General features: G+C 43.7%; 1 protein-coding gene across 1 annotated transcript; it reads left to right on the top strand.

Annotated features, from left to right (window-relative positions):
- Window positions 1-4,597: 4,597 nt before the first annotated feature.
- Gsto1 (glutathione S-transferase omega 1) lies at window positions 4,598-13,540 on the top strand. The gene is made up of 6 exons (XM_008845706.3): window positions 4,598-4,757; window positions 4,876-4,984; window positions 7,586-7,808; window positions 10,674-10,772; window positions 12,175-12,281; window positions 13,312-13,540. The coding sequence occupies exons 1-6, from the start codon at window positions 4,721-4,723 to the stop codon at window positions 13,463-13,465; spliced, it is 729 nt and encodes a 242-aa protein (XP_008843928.1). The 5' UTR covers window positions 4,598-4,720; the 3' UTR covers window positions 13,466-13,540.
- Window positions 13,541-17,421: the final 3,881 nt, after the last annotated feature.

The following is a 17,421-nucleotide window of genomic DNA, read 5'->3' on the forward strand; positions in this document are numbered from 1 at the left end:
TTTTTTATGGTGCATATTCCTTTCTTGTGATTTCTTAAATTTTTCATAATCTTTGCTTGAGTGGTCTAGTTCGTCCACTTTTATCTTCCAGTCTTGATTCTATGTTTTCCGTTTCATTCATACTATTGGTGAGGCTTTCTCCTGTCGTTTCTAATTGGCTTACTGAGTGTTTCACTCCTTCTTCATTTCAGCCTAAGTATTCGTAAATATTTCTAACTCTTTTCTGAATTAATTCAGAAGTTTATCCCTATCTTCCTTCAGTTCTTTGATTTCTTTTTTTGTGTGTTCTTTAAATTCACTGAATTCTTTTATCATGTTTATAATTGTTCTTTTGAGTTCCATGTCCTGCATTATCTCTAGGGTGTTCTCACTGTACTCCCCTAGAGGACTATTAGTAGTTGGTGGGGATATGTTATTTTGGTTTTTCCTGTTATTTTTTTTTCTCTCTGATTTTGACATGTGAATTTCTTTTGTAGTTTCTGATTCTTGTGTGAGACTCAGGCCTTCAAGTTTAGGTCTGCTTCTTTTTGTGAACTTTATGTGTCTTTGTGGTTTACTTTTGGGGCATGAAAAGCTGGTTTGTCTAAGCTTCCGGTTCTCTATTTGATTTTATATTGCAGTGGCCAGATTGCTTTTGTCTTCAGGAGTTCCCACAGAGGCCCAATGCAGATGAGGGTCAGATGTTTTCAAGCTTTCTCCTAAGGTCAGGATCCCTCCAGGAATGATTTTGGCCTCAGCAATTTGGGGTTTGGACTGGCCTGGTAACCTGGCCCAGGAAAGATGCTGGTCTAGGGCAGCTTGTGGCCATGCCACCAGAGATGCAAAGGCAGATGGGGCATGAGGAGGCCCCAAGGACCTCTGGGGACTGCCTTGAGGAGCTGGGTTAGTCTGGATGCAAATGACCAGGAAGAGGAAAGGTCAGCCCTGGCATCCCAGAAAGAGGCTGGAGGGTGGTGCAGGCCCAGGGAAGCAGAGGAAGGTGAGGGCAGGGCCAGGCCCAGAAGCAGTGCTACTGGGGCCCAGAGAAGGCACTAAGTTGGTCTGGATGAAAAGGATCAGGAAGCAGTATTGGTTCCCCAGGTGTCTGGGTCCCCAAGACAAGGAATGGTGCAGGACCCAAACTAGGAAGAGAGACTGGCGGGGGAGATGGGAGGGTGAATGAGGCCAGGAGAGTCAAGGCGCAGATGGTGAGATGGACTTTAGCTGGAGAGAGGCCTGCGGGTAGGAGAGAGGCCTGCAGCGGGTCCTGCAGGCCCAGGGACTAAAGTTCCAGCAACTTTAAAGTCCAAGCTCTTTTTAAACATCCAATGTCTGCGGCTGGAGAGATAGTTCAGTGGTTAAGAGCACTGGCTGTTCTTGCAGAGGACCTGGGTTCAAATCCCAGCATCCACATGTCAGCTAACGACTGTCTATACCTCCAGTTCCAGAGACTCCAACACCTTCTTCTGCCTCCACAGGCATTGCATACCATACATGAGTGCACTTACATACATACATGCATAAGACTCAAACACATAAAAAAAATAGATAAATAAAAATCTAAAGTCCAAAAGCCAAAACAGGTTATATATCTTCTTTTAAAAGGGAAGAACAAGGGCACAGTTACAATAAAAACAAAGCAAACCCCAAAATCCAGCAATGTAAATCATGTCTTGTAGTTCAATGTCTGACATCTAGGACTCACACATGATCTTTCAGGCTCCAAAAGGCTTGAGCAGCTCCACTTCTCTGGCTTTGCCAACCATAGCACACACATGGATGCAGTTTATCAGTAGGTGCAGGCTGCCCTGCACACCATACCTGCTGCTGTCCTTGGTGATCATATCATAGTCCTGGCATCTCCAATATGTTGGGTTCTCCGCTGCAATTCAGGCTTCACCTTCATCAAAGGCTTTCTTCAGACTCTGACTCTGAGACATGCTGCCAAGCCTCAACTTATCTCCATGATCACTTCCACCCTGGGGTTTCTACTGCAACTGAGGCTGAATCTTTACCAATGGCCTCTCACAGTGCCAAGCCTCAGCTGCTCTCCATGACCCCTTCAGTCCTGCAGCTTTAATGTTTCCAAAGCCAGTATCAGGGGGAGACCCTTACACATTACCAAGTTTGGCTGCCAGCATGACCTGTTGCCTTGGCCCCTCCACTGGACCACAGCTTCTGCATGCTGATTCTGAGGAAATAATTCCCAGAAAATTTCATTTCAGTGATGCTGGCCTTATATTAGTCACAGCTGATATTTCAGCATCGATTGTCCTAGTAAAGCAAAGGTTTTTTTTCTATGGTTCTGGTCTCTTCTTAATCACAGCTGATTCTTCAGCCCCAGCTGACCAGAAACCATAGTTTCTTAATTAAAACTATTACACAAATGTTCCCAATAGTGTCTTTGAGGAACTCTCAAACTTCCCTATGAAACTTCACAAGCCTCGTCTTCACTGTCTGCAGTGCACTCACCATTGATTTCCAAGTTCGCACAACAGCTTATTAAGCTCTGAGCACTCAATGACTCTTCCAGCCCAAAGCTCCAAAATCCTCTACAGTCCTCCCCAAAACAGCATGGTCAGGTTCCTTAACAACATCCCAGATTCCTGGCATCAATTTTTGTCCTAGTTTGCTTTCTGTTGCTGTGATAAAACATCAAGATGAAAATAAATTTGGGCGCCAGGTGTTGGCACAAGCCTTTAATCCCAGCACTCAGGAGGCAGAGGCAGATGGATCTCTGTGACTTTGAGGCCAGCCTGGTCTACATAGCTGAGTTCCAGGCCAGTTAGGGCTACAGGAGACCCTGTCCCAAAAAGACCAAAGCAATATGGGAGGAAAGGATTTATTTCAGCTTAAAATTTGTAGTCCATCACTAAGGGGAGCCAGGACAGAAGCTCAAGGCAGAAACTGGGAAACAAAACTGAAGCAGAGACTACAGAGGAATGCTGCTTACTGGCTTGCTCAGCTACTTATCTATCCTGAGCCCACCTACATCAACCAGCAATCAAGAAAATGCCCCACAGACAGGCCTGCAGGCCAATCTGATGGAGGAAATTTTTCAGTTGGGATATCCTCCTCCTAAGTGTCTGTAGTTTGTGTCAAATTGTTAGAAACTAACCAGCACAGACTTCCAGCCTCTAGGACTGTCAGATACATCTGTTGGTGAAGCCACTGTCTTAGTCTGTCTCTTCATTGCTGTGACAAAACACTCTGACCAGTACCAACTTGGGGAGGAAAGGGTTTATTTAGCTTACATTTCCCAGGTCACAGTTCATCAGGGAGCCCAAGGTAGGAACTCAGGGCAGGAACTTGGAAGCAGGAGCTGGAGCACAGGCCATGGAGGAAAGCTGCTAACTGGCTTGCTCTCCTGGCCCCTGCTCAGCCTGCTTTCTTATGCAGCACAGGCCCACCTACCCAGGGGTGGTACCACCCACAGTGGGCTGGGCCCTCCCACATCACTCAACTATCAAGAGGATGCCCCACAGACAGGCCAGTCCAAAGGAGGCAATTCCCCAACTGAGGCTCCCTCAACCCAGGTGTGTCAAATTGACACTAAAGCTATCCAGCACAGCCACTTTGGTATTTTGTTCAATAGTTCTAGTGAACATAAGAAGAGGTCAGTATCAACACTGGAGGAATCTCCAAAACGTGTCTTATTCTCTGCCCCTCCAATAATAATAAGATAATGATAATAATAATAAAACAGATGTACTCTTAAATAGCAAGGAGTTACTAGCTTTCAGTCATTGGCTAGTCTTTTTTTATGCATGTCCTGGTGCCTTAGGACTCCCCTGCTTTCTTGATTCCCAAGTTAAAGGGTGTTGTTTGAGCATACCCTCTGGCCAGATCTTTCTGTAGAACTAAGAGGCTACCTTCACTAAGCCCACTTGCTTAAATCAACCTGTGCCCTTTCCAGGGATTCCAAACAGATATTTTATGGATAGATTTTTTAAAGCACCACCACCATTCTGAGGTTGGCAATATCCAGATGTGTGCTCTTTCCTGTGGGTTAAAATGTGCTCTGTGGGTGACAGTAGGGACTGTGGCCCTGCCCTTGTCACGGCAAGCTAGTACTGAAAGAAAAAGGAAAAGGCTATCCCTGAGGCTGGAAGAGCTCTAGGGAGTTAGAGTGACAGCAGGAGCCTTTGGATGCACTGTCTGGAATGTTGAGTGAGCCCAGGCCACTGGCCCTGAAGTCTGGAAAGTCTTGGGCTGAGGGAGAGCAGTGAACAGGGCCCAGGTTCCTACTGCCACATGAACTATCAAAGGCACACCACCGTGGTTGGGGAGTGAGAGATAGGGAGGTCAGAGTCCGGGTCATACGTTGAGGCAGACTAGAGACCTCTTTCCGTCTCTCTGGGGTGGGGTAGCTCGGAGCATGTTTGGTGCCGCTCCAGGTGGCCAGCATACAACATTGGACACAAGCTGGCCTGTAAAACCCGAAGTGCTGCCGCATGGCGGTGGGCAGGGGGTTTCCGTGGCACTGTCGCTCCAGGCACTTAGGCTGCAGTGGAACATAGAAATTTATTGTGTGCGAAGGTCGCGGTCACGCAGGGCGGATCGCTGTGGGCGCAGTTCTCTTTAAGCGTGGGGCCAGGGAATCCGGTTCAGGCGGGGCTGGAGGCGGGCACTTTAGGGCGAGGGAGAAGTTATAGGCTTCCTGAACCGCCCGCAAACCCTAGAGGCAGTGGAGACTGTCCTAGAGCAGGAGGCGCGTGGTGATCGTCCTGTGCGTGCCGCTATGTCCGGGGTGTCTGAAACCAGGAGCCTGGGGAGGGGTGAGTCCTGCCCGGTGAGGCGCGGGCAAGGGAGGCGGGGAGCGGGGCGCACGGCGAGGACCGCGGGAGGCTCGGTCCCCACAGCGCTCCGCGCCATAACCACGTTTCTCTCCTGCAGGAAGCGCGTCCCCGGGCCCGGTCCCGGAGGGCCAGATCCGCGTCTACAGTATGAGGTTCTGCCCGTTTGCTCTGAGGACGCTGCTGGTCCTGAAGGCCAAGGGAATCCGGTGAGGCCCGAGGAGCAAAGCACTCCCAGAGCCGGCTCAGTCTGCATAAAAGCCGCTGGTTCGCTCAAGATCACTCCTTGAAAATCACTGAGCACTGGCAGCAGAGATCTTAGCTCTGGTTCCGAGATGCCTGCCCCAGTGCTGTTGGCTTTCACATGGGGCCTTTTCCATCCTTGTCTGACTGCGTTCTGGTCACTCCCCATGCAGGGCAGCTCTTAACACAGTGCAAAAGTCAGATCTTGACCCTCAGCACAGTTCTCTGTTGACTGTCCCAGAACAGCCAATGTAGGTCGGGTTATTTCTCCGTTCAAAAAAGAAGTGTCTGTCTAGAAAGTCTTTTTGGAAAGCCACATTATTGGAACTAACAGTCACTGACTTGTGAGTCACTTGGCTTTTCTCTGATGCCCATTATCCACTGGAACCATTTTCCTGGAGGACCTTTTTTTAGACACCTGCTGTGTGGACCCTCACTTGCATCTATGCATTTAAAGTTTGTAAACTAACTTTAGCCTAAAAGAATTGGCTAGGCAGGTAATTCTTTTCCTTAAGAGAAATTTAAGATGTATCCTAAGTTAAAAAAAGTATTTTTAATTAGCTATCACTTCATGAAGATTTGGATTTCATTTGGCGAGCATGGTCTCTTAAGAAAATACTTTATAATACCTAAAATAAATTTGCTGGCAGTAGTCATAGCTCTTTTACTGTAACTAAGAATCTTAAACTGAATTGAAAAAGACATTATAGCACTCATATAAATGGGAAAATCCAGGAGTAGGACATGGCTGGATTCAGGGGCACAAGGTCTTGTGCTGTGTCTCCTGGTACTCTGCGTTGAAAAGTGTTACCTGTCTTACCAGTGAAAGTTCATAGAGAAGGAAAGACAGACTAGGGAGTGAGTAACTTAAGACAGTGCAGAAACGTTTATTTTGGGGAAAACTGGCAGGGTGGAGGTGTGGGGTGGCTCTGTAAGAATCAGAGCCTCCCTAAGCATCTGCTTGCAGAAAAGGAATTGAAAAAGTTCCCCTTTTTGGCACACAGTTGGCCATTGCTATAGGTAACCAGAGAGTGGTGAGTAAAAAAAAGTCAAGTCAGGATGACAAACAGGCTTTGTGGTTGTTCTTGACTCTAGATCAATAGTGTGGGGGAAGGGTAAGAATCTAGGAAAACAAGTTAAACGTTACTTTCATTTTGGAAACCAAATTATTGCAGTTACCGGAGTTCTCAGTTCAGCCAAAATGGAGGAGCTTTACAAAGCAGCATGGCCCTAGCTAAGAACCAGAAGAGCTTTCTAAAGCAAAATTGAAATTATTTTACCATCATACTGGGGAGGGAGGAGATATCTTTCAGAGTGCATATAACAGGTCTACTGTGTTCACAGATCAGTTTTAACTCTGAACCCCAGGATACTTTTATTAGTAAAGTACTCTAATCTTAGCATATGATGTAACCTATCTAAGCGTAGTGTTCCTCTAAGGAGCATCTTCCAAACTGTTGGGGCAGGTGTGTTGGCTCAAAATGCCAAGCTATCAACATTCATGCATGTTCTGAGAAACTTCTTGAACTTTAAGGCCCAGGACATACTTCTTATTTTCAAAGTATAATTTTTAGAAATGTTGATTAGTCTCTGGAAGAGGGTCTTATTATTTTTTAACAGCTGGACTGTACATTCAGTATTCTGTCAGCATTTGAACCTTTGAATACGCACCTATTAGTGTTCAAACGGGGCATTTGTTTTTGTGAAGGGTTACATACTTAAATCCTCAAACAAAATGCTGTTCCATTGTGGGTGAGGGAATAGGAAAGAAAAGGTGTGGGTGTATCCTGCTGTAATCTGTTGGACACTGATCCTGCTTCTACAGTTACAGACCTTGCTTTAAGAATTATATAGTTTTTTCCTTTCTTTTATTTCCCCTGTAATCTCTCCAAGATACAAGACAGATGTAATTACGCTCTAGATTTGGTCTGACTCTAGCTGTTTTTCTCCTTTTTTAGTTTACTCTTTTACTTTGTATGATTTTTCTGGTTTACTAGATTATTAGGATTCTTTAATATCCTTGTAAGGATTTTAAATTTCATACTAGCAAAATGAATTTGGTGGAATCAATTCATTTTAAACTGAGCTGAAATGAAATTAATGTATACTGAATGGATAGTGAAAATAATCCAATTAGTTGCCTCATATCAGGATCTCTAGGAAATATTAGCCCTCTTGAGTTCACTGCAGAACTAGTCACAGTAGTATAATGCTGATGGCCATTGACAGATGAGTGGATAAAGAAAACATACTCTATGAATACTGCTTCACCTTTAAAAAGAATGAAATTCTGCAACATGTGACAACATAGATGGATCCTGAGGCTGTTACATGAAACAAAAGTCACATACATACACACAACCCCCCCCCCAAAAAAAAACAGTGCCTGGTTTTACTTGTAGAAGGAATCTATTATAGTAAAATTCTTAAGCTAAAAAATAGGCCTGGGAGAAGATCAAGGCAGAACTGATTCCCCAAACTGAAGTCTTATCAACTAAGTAAATGGTAGAACCAATTAGCATTAGTCCAGAAGAAAATGGTTTGCCTTCAAGTCTTGTTTCTTTCAGTCACGAAGTCATCAACATCAACCTGAAAAATAAGCCTGAGTGGTTCTTTGAGAAGAATCCACTTGGGCTGGTACCAGTCCTGGAGAATAGTCAGGGCCACTTGGTCTGTGAATCTGTCATCACTTGTGAATATCTGGATGAAGTCTATCCGGAGAAGAAGTTGCTGCCGAGTGACCCTTACGAGAAAGCTTGTCAAAAGATGATCTTTGAGCTATTTTCTAAGGTATATGGGAGAAACTTCAGCTCCTGTTTGAAAAAGCTTTTGTTTTGTTTTAATTAAATCATACTGTCTTGTGTTGGGGCTGAGGCTTGGGAGAGGGCAGCATAGGAGGAATGTGCCCTTGTCTTTTTAACATGTCCTACAAGTCCCTCTGTGAACTGGTTTCTGTTTTGTTTACCTTCTTTTTTTTTTTTTTTCTTTTGATCTTTTTGAGACAGGATCTCCCTGTAGCCCCAGCTAGCCTGGAACTCACTATGTAGACCAGGCTGGCCTTACTCAGAGATCTGCCTGCCTCTGCCTCCCAAGTGTTGGGATTAAAGGCATGTGCCACCATGCCTGGCTCTCTGTTTACCTTCTTAAAGTGACCCTCTTGCCCTCTCCCAACTCCTTGCATGCTAACTATTTAGTCTTCCCTTCTCAGCTCATGCTGGAAGAGTCTTGCCTCTTCTCACTTGGCCTAGGCATCTTTGATATGTATGCTTGGATACTGCCAAGCTGGCTAGGACTCCAGCTCTGGTCCCAGATATGCTAACTTTTTCTCATCAAGGCTGATGGCCTTCAACTCTCACAACTGCCTGCCTTCTCTGTTTGTATTACACTGGGAATGCGAGCTCCCCAAGGGCAAAGACTGTGTTTTGATCATTGGTCCTTTATTACCTGGGTTTGTGACTAGTTGGATAGCTTTCACATTGTGAGACTAAGTTACTTGCTATTTCACTTCTTGGTGCCTTAGTTCATCATTTGTAAATAGGTATAATACGAAATGCCCAGAACAGAGTGAGAGATGGTACTTACCCAGTGTTAGCACTTGTCATGGTCACAGTGTTCAGCAATGTGTACATTATTGTGTATAGGCTATAACTGTGTTGACTGAATACATGGAGTTCCTGGAGAAGAATGTGCTGTGCTTGCATCTTAATTAGCATCAGCATGGATTACTTCAGAGTAATAAAGAAATGACTTACAGATACCTGTTTAGACACTAAGAATAGCAATGTCCTGTTACAACCCTTCAAATGTATTATCTTGGTAGGATGGTCAGTACAGAAAGGAATGCTTTGTCTACAGAGAAAGAAATTATATATATATATATAGAAGATGGTAGAGTTACAAGGAGAAAATAGTATCTTAGGAATTAGAGAAGAAAGAGGAATCCTCCAGCTTAGGCAGAATAGAGGGGTGGCCACTGGCAGTTTATATAAAGGAAATACAATATTAATCAAGTACATCAAATGCTGGGAAGCTTAAAAATTACTGCCAAGATGGCTGAGGAAATGGCTCAATGGGGAAAGAGCACTTGCTTTGTAAGCATGAGGACCTGAGTTTGAATCCCCAGCACCCTCATTAAAAAGCTGGGCATGGCTGCATTAATTACAGCAGGGGGGGTGGGGTGGGGCAGGGAAGGCAGGTAGCCTGAGAGCTTGCTGGCCTAGCTAAAGCAGCAGGCTTCCAGTTCAGTGAGAGACCCTGTCTACAGGCAATAAGATGGATGTGATAGAGGAAGAGACCTAACATTCTGCTCTGCCCTCCACATGCATGTACATGGGTTCACTGCACCCACACGCATATGCATGTACCACACACATACACACACAATAAAAATCAGTACTAAGAGATTTACTATACTGTCTAGGAAGAAACTGAGCATGAAAAGTAAAACAGGAGATACCCATCATTATTTCCCTGTTTATTCTTAGGGAATAATGTGACCTCCCAGTCACAACTCATCATGATAGAAACGCACCCTGTCCTGCTGTACCTGGCTAATAATCTTCACTCCTGGAAATTTGGAATGAGACACAAACTAAGACACTAAGCGTGCAAAGCTTTGGAGCTGTCTGTATCTCACTGGAGACTTGAAAAACCAAAGCTATTTATATACAAGTACACTTTTTAGGGAAAGCCCAAGTCAGGAGCATTGCAAAGGGAACTGATGGAAAATAATATGGAGCAAATGTTAAGGGAAATCAGGGGTGAACCACTAGGCAGGCAAAGATGGAAATGTAGGTGAAAAAGCCGCCTGCAAACCTTCAGTTCTAGTGAGGGCGAGCTGTATGGACACTGACGAAACTTCATGAAATTGTTGCTACAACTACCCGTTTTCTTAACTTGGCACGAGTGGGCTTTTTCATGCTTACAATGAGGTGATCTCAAAGAACCACTTATCAAAACACACAACTTGACCACACTCATTAAAGCATCTGGCATGACAGCCCAAGTCTTCAAGTAGTCAAGTCCCTTTTGAATAGTCTTTTGCTGAGAAGCTTCTCTTCCCCAGCTCCCTTTGCAGTTGGGACCAAGGCTTGGGACCTAAGCTCTTTTGGTCAGACACACATAGCAGCCTTCAACAGAGACAGGTACAGTGTGGGAACAGGCCCAGTGTGGGTTGCTGGTGCTGGCAAGAGGGGTGGCAGAGCTCCTGGTGTCTAAGTTCCAGGGGAGCAAGCCATGGCGTCAGGGCTTGGGCTTCTACAGACTCGCATCAGTGTTCAGTGGGCACTGGCAGCAGTTGGCACTTTCCATTAGTCCAGTTCTCGGTGCGATTTTAGAAAGTTCTCTTAGTTCCAGGCCTATTTGTTCACTCTATTCCACTCAGTGTCTGTTCAGGAAATTTTTGGCTCAGATTTGCCAAATAAGGTTCTATTATTGAAAATTTAAAAATTCGGACCAACTTAACATCTTAGGCTACAAAACTGTTTCTCGGATCAGACCATGGTCACTGTAAGCACTGGGGCTTTGTACACATTTGCCTTTTCTACAGCAGGCTGGATGGATACCCGGGCTATGAGGATTCTATTATGTTTTTATGCAGGAGAGACGATGTCATTATTCTCAAACTGATGAACTAAGAAATTGTTCTCTGTCCAGGTGCCAACTTTGATGGCAAGACTCTTTGGAGTGCAAAATAAAGAAGAACGTTCTGGCATAAAAGAGGAACTGCAGAAAGAATTCAGCAAGCTAGAGGAGGTAATCATTTCTCCTAACTTTTATCACAATAAATGATAATTTATATCTCCTTTCCTCTTTGTCCCATTTTTTCTTCAAATTTGATTGTTCAAATCACTTTTTTGCAGTTAGAAATAATATCAAGTATTATAAAATTTTTTACAACAAATTTCTGTAAATGGTTTTACTCATTATGTAAATCAAAATACCTAAAAGTGCCATAATGGGCTTGGTTTTATTTAGTTTTTTGAGACTAAGGTCTCTGGATCCCAGCTAGCCTTGAATCCACTATGCAGCCCATACTGGCCTTAAATGTATGATCTGTCTTCTGAGTACTAGGTTATAGGCATGCACTGCCACACATGGCTTATCGGCTTTAAGTATTTATTACATCAACATTAAAATAACAATGAATAACATGATGGTGCACCCCTTTAATCCCAGCACTTAGGAGGCAAAGACAGGCAGATCTCTGCGAGATCAAGGCCAGCCTGGTCTACATAGCGAGTTTCAGGCCAGCTGGGGCCACAGGAGACCCCTGTCTCAAAAAGATCAAAAAAAAAAAAAAAACTTTGAGAATTTCATATATATATGAATATATATAATGAATTTTAGTCACTTTCACCCCCCCATTGGTTTAATTAGCCATAGAATATTCTTTGAGCAATTTCCTTTGGCAATATCCTAATAACTCACCATCTTAAATTTAGTAAATTTACTGTTATCCAAATAATTGTCATCTGTTTAACAGTTAATTCAGTTTATTTCTAGGATATTCTAAGTACATTTTAAACTAAAAATTAGAATGTGGAGAAGTATCAATGCATAATAGTACAACTTGACAGTTTTTCTACAAAGTGAACACATATGGGTACCAGCACCCATATGAAGAAACCAAATTAGCTTAGCTTTTATCTAATTGTAGTTATTGTCATGACCAAATAGTGGTATTGTATTTTGTTTTAATTCTCATTTCATGACAACTAATTCAGCTGAGCACATTTTCAAATGATTACTGAAAATCTGGTCATCTTTTTCAAAGTGAAATCTCATTCGTTTTTCTGATTGTTTGCCATTTTTCTTATTTCTAGGATTTATTTCTATTCAGAACACCAGTCCTTTGTAGAGTTCTTGTGCTTGTGATTTTTTTTCCTTCATTTTGTTTGCTAAATTGTTTCATCTTATATATATGTTTGACAGATTCTAAAAATGTTTTGAGTTTTTTTCCATTTGTTCAATTTAGAGCTGGGTGTGGTGGTGCATGCTGTCAATCCCAGCACTCAGAAGGGAGACTGTCTCAAAACGATATATCCAATTTGGCTATGTCAGGATAAAAGCTATTGCTTAGACCCAATTTGCCTTCATTATTTTGATCATTTTTTGCTACAGACAAGTACATTCTTTTGTTTTCTTTAATGTTCAGGTTCTGACTAAGAAGAAGACCACCTTTTTTGGTGGGAACACTCTCTCTATGATTGATTACCTCATGTGGCCCTGGTTTCAACGGCTAGAATTACTGGAGCTAACTGAGTAAGGCATTTGAATATTTTGTGCATAATGTAGGATGAAAATTGTAATAGTATAGATTGAACTTTTTCTGAGCTAAAGTAAATAGTAACTGGCATAGATGAGAACAGACAGGAGCATGCAAGGCTCTGCAGGGCCTGTCAGATTATCTACTCGCCTCATCCCCGGGGAACAGAAGAAGGCTGTGACATGAGTAAAATGGTTAAAAATGTACTGCTTGGCTGATTAGAAATCCATGGGGATGTATGTTTTTGTAAGAATACTATTGCATGGCTTATGGCCACACTTTCCTCTTAAAGAGTTTCACACTTTCTAAATGCCACTTTGAGTTTAACAGCCACCCACATTGGCTTACTTCTTAGGTAAGCTCTTTAGGGCTACTTTTAGTCACATCTGGAGAAAATTGAAATTTAACACTATTAGCTGTCTTTCAAGTTCTCTTTCAGTCTGTCAGTTTGAACAAGCTCTGGTACTAACTGAGCAAGTCACTCCATCCTCACCTCAGATTCCTCTCCTTGAAACAAAGACCTCTTTGATGCCACTCAGATCAGTCTATTTCATGCATTTTAGAGATGGTTTAATTTTTTTTTTACTTATTTTTATTTTATGTATAAGAGTTTTTTGCCTGCATGTATGTAAGTGCACCTATGAGTGCAATGCCTGATGAGGCCAGAAGTAGGTGCTGGATCCCCTGGAACTGGAGTTGGTTGTTAGCTGCCATGTAGGTGCTGGGAACTGAACCCAGGCCCTTTGCAAAGAGCACAGTGCTCTTAACCACTGAGCCCCTAGCACTGACCCTAACTCCAGTTCCAGGGCATCCAATGCCCTCTTCTGGCCCCCTCAGGCATTGCACACACAAGTGCACTTACATACGTTCAAGCAAAACACTCATACACATAAAATAAATAATAAAACAAAATTTAAAGATACTTTTTAAAGGGTTAGGGGAAAACAAAACTGAAGTATAATATCTGAGACTCTGGAATGCCAGCCCAGTGGCTCTAGCTCACATCTCTACCTATTCTTCTCATAGGTACATAACCCATACTCCCAAACTCAAGCTCTGGGTGGCAGCAATGCAGAAGGATCCCGCAGTATCGGCCCTCCTGCTTGATGCCAAGGCCTTTCATGGTTTCGTGGGTCTCTACCTACAAGATAGTCCTGAGGCCTGCGACTATGGGCTTTGAAAAGCAGGAGTCCACAGCAAATGTCTGATGTTTTCCTTAACTGATACAAATAAAATGCTTTTATTTTACCAAGTATTCTCACTGGTTCATCTCTCATTGATTTGGCATTATGGCCTAACAAGGTCTTCCCGCCCCCCCAGCAGTTTGAGACACTTCTGTATTTCTATTTCGAGATACTCAATTCTGATGGTTCTAACAATCTTCACTGAAATTCCTCAAACCATCACCTCTGGTTAGATCTAGAATTTGATCTAGATCTCTAACTATTCATGGAACATTTTCACTGGGATACCTTGCCCTTTCATGAAAAGTTAAGTTCTTCTGGTTTCAGAACTGGGAACTCTGAATTCCTCATTCTTCCTTTCCATCAACTCACTTCCCTTCTCTTGTTCCTGGTACCACCAAAGATCAAATCCAAACAGCCCCAAAGCTAGGTGGCTGGGTAGTCTCCCCACTTCCAGTTTCTAGTCCTTCAAATCCTTCCTTTCAGATACCTTGTTAGTCATAAGTAGGTGTTCTCACATATGCAAATACTGTTGTATTAGTTACTTTTCTGTTACTGTGATTAAAAACACTGACCAAGGCCAATCTGGGAAACAAAAGGTTTATTTTACTTTGTATTTCCCGGGTTTATCACTGAGGGAAGTCAGGGCAGGAACCTGGAGCACAGACCATAGAGGAACACTCCTAACTGGCTTGCTCCTCCTGGCCTGTGCTCAGCCTGTTTTCTTATACAACACTGGGACCACCTGCTGAGTAGCACCACCCACAGCAGGCTAGGCCCTCCCACATCACTTAACAATCAAGAAAATACCCTACTGATGTGGCCACAGGCTAACCCATGGAGTTCAGGTTCCCTCCGCCCTGGTGTGTCAAGTTGACCTGAAGCTACCCGGCACAACCGTTAAGGCCACATTAGCCAATTTGGTATATAAGGCTGGATAAATAACAGATTAAATGCCCATGGAGAAATTGGTGTCATCACTTCTATCATCACATCACCTCCATATGATAAGGTATGTCTGAAAGCCTCATTTCATTCTGATGAGGCAGCTGGTCCTGAGGTTGTGAGGCCTTACAATGTTGGTAGCAAGACCTGGCGCACCCCGCTCTTACCAATCAGAAGACCCACCCCAATAGTCTCGTTTCCAGTACTGGTTTTCAGGTTTGCCTGTGAGGGATGACTAAGAGCGCCTAAGCGATCCCTACAGCTCCACGTTTCCGTTCCTGCGGGGCCTCATTGTGATGTGGTCGCCGAGAACCGGTTGACTTCACAAACGGACGCCAGTCGAGCCCCCCAGCGCCCCGACCCGGGCTGACCATCCATGTCGCCTTCCGCTGGCCACGGGCCAGGGCGGCTCCTCGCGGGTTTCCAGTAGGATGTGCCGCCAGATGCGGGGCCCTTGGCAGACTGCTACCCGATTTCCTCTTTCCGGAGCCATAGATTTCAGGCGGGGACTCCAGTTTCTGTAGCTGCTTGCTGTAACACGGTCGCGCATTGGCTCGCTCCGCCCCGCCCGCTGTGCTCCCAACACTGTCAGGTATTGGCCGGGCGCAGGCTTCGCGGCGAGTCTGGGCAGGGTCGAGATAGAAGAGGCGATCCCGCTTTCCCCTGCGTCCCCTCCCTCTCGTCCTCCCCACCCCCGCACTGCGCCCCACCCGGATTGCTACTCCAAATCTGCTCTGTCACCTTCTCGAGTGGATTGACCTGTCCTGCGCTGCGTTTGAAGGGAAGAAGACTTTGAGGTCATTTCTAAACTTTGAGAATCTCCCCAATTTGGGGCCTCGGAATAGGACTACGAACTTCAAATTCTGCGCTTTAATTTTAAAGGAAAGCCCAAACATTTAGCCTCAGGTAATGTTTCATTAAAAAAAAAAAAAAAAGGCCATTATCTAGGCATGATGGTGTACACCTTTGAGCCCAGCATTCAGGAGGCAGAGGCAGGTGGATCCAGGCCAGTCTGGTCTACGTAGCGAGTTCCAGGCCAACTGTGGCTACAAGACCCTGTCTCAAAAAAACAAAACAGCAACAACAAAAAATTACCATAAAAAAGTGCAAGGAGCTTAGAATATAGCACTAGGAAAAAAACTATAAGGAAAAAATTTACAAGAGTTATAATCCAAGAACAAAGAATGGGTCTTTAATTAGAACCAGGGACTTCTAATTCAAATTAAATTGTTCTTATTTTTCTGATTTGGCTGAAGATAGGTTAAGACCATTCCACAGATCAGAAATTCTTGCCCTTCAGTTTGGCACCTCTAGTTGAGCTGAACGGCGTGGTGAGACAGGCAGGCAAGGGGAATTTTGTTTCTGGGAATGCCCATCTATGAAAATTCTCTGCTACATTCAAATAATACTAGATAATAATAATATAGTAGTTAATGTTTTCTAGGTGACAGGCATATGCAAGTATTAAATACTGTCATCCCTGGTCTGAATAAAACCTTGCCAAAACACATGATGTACTGGTATTTTAATCACCTTGAAGATTGAAATGCCAGGGCATAGGAGGTTTCTGTCACTTGCCCAAAGTAACCCAGCTGTTAAGTGCTGCAGAGGTTCAAATGTAGCATGAACTCAGAACCATTTAAGACTGCTTTTTATTATTTTTAAAAATTTCTATTTATTATTTTATGTGTATGAGTGTGTTTCCTGCATGTATTTAAGTGCACCCATGTCGTGCAATGCCTGTAGAGGCCAGAAGAGGGCATTGGATCCCCTGGAACTGGAGTTGTTGATGGTTGTTAGCCACCATATGGGTGTTGGGAACAAAACCCAGGTCCTCTGCAAGAGCAGCCAGTGCTCTTAACTGCTGAGCCATCGCTCCAGCCCCAAGGCTGCTCTTGAGATAAACATTTACGTGTTTGTGTCCCAATCTCTTCTACAGCAGTGCTTAGCATTTAGAAATGAAGCCAGGATAGGCTAGTCTGGCCTGCCCTCTTTATCGGTGGGTTTCACATTCTCCAATTCAACTACCTTTGGATAAAAAAGAAATTGCATCTGTACTGAACATGTTCAGACTTTTCATGTCATTATTCTCTAAGCAATACAGTGTAACAATGATTTATATAACATTTTCATTGTGTTAGGTATTATAAGTAATATAGACATGATTTCATGTATATGGGAGGATGTAAGTAGAGTATTTGTAAATGGCATATCATTTTATATAAAGGTCTTGAACATCCGTGGAACTTGGTATCCAAAGAGGATCTTGGAAGTAATTCTGGGTGGATACAGGGGGATGACTTGATCCACTGTTTTGGTCACATAACTAGTATGCCTGGATTTCAGCAGGAGATACTGATGTCTTCATTTGGTTTTGTAAACTTTGATGTCAGAATCTTAGTTTGGCCTGGCCTGGTATTCACTTTGTAGACCAGGCTGGCCTCCATCTCACAGAGATCCCCCCTGCCTTTGCCTCCTGATTGCTGGTATTAAAGGCATGCTCCACCACACCCAGCCTAGAAATAAGTACTTAAAAAGTCTCCTTTGACCCTACTTTCTGTAAGGGGAAGGGGAAGTTCCTCCTTTGGTGACTTTTGTAATATTATTTAATATGTCCCAAAGACATCTTCATTGGAACACAAGATTCCTGTGACCCTTTCTTCCTGAAGGCACAACCAGAATATAGGGACATGTGAGAACAGAGCCTTTTCCCTCATTTATCTCAGTGAATGATAACAGAACGCCTTGTAATGTAATCTTTTGTGTCAAGTGGACTTCTAAAATAGTAAGAGAAAAAATTCTAGCTTCTGCTACTATTAGAGGCTGTTATGACAGAAAAAAAATTGAAAATTACAAAATGAAAACTCCATTTTCTCTTTTCCTCATGGCCAGGTATGGTGGTGCACACCTTTAGTCCCAGCACTTGGGAGAGGGCAGATCTCTGTGAGTTCAAGGCCAGCCTGGTCTACATAGCAAGTTCAGGCCAGCTGGAGCTATAAAAGACCCC

This window comes from Nannospalax galili, unplaced genomic scaffold, assembly GCF_000622305.1.
Source record: "Nannospalax galili isolate Female #2095 unplaced genomic scaffold, S.galili_v1.0 scaffold161, whole genome shotgun sequence".
Lineage (NCBI taxonomy): Eukaryota > Metazoa > Chordata > Mammalia > Rodentia > Spalacidae > Nannospalax > Nannospalax galili.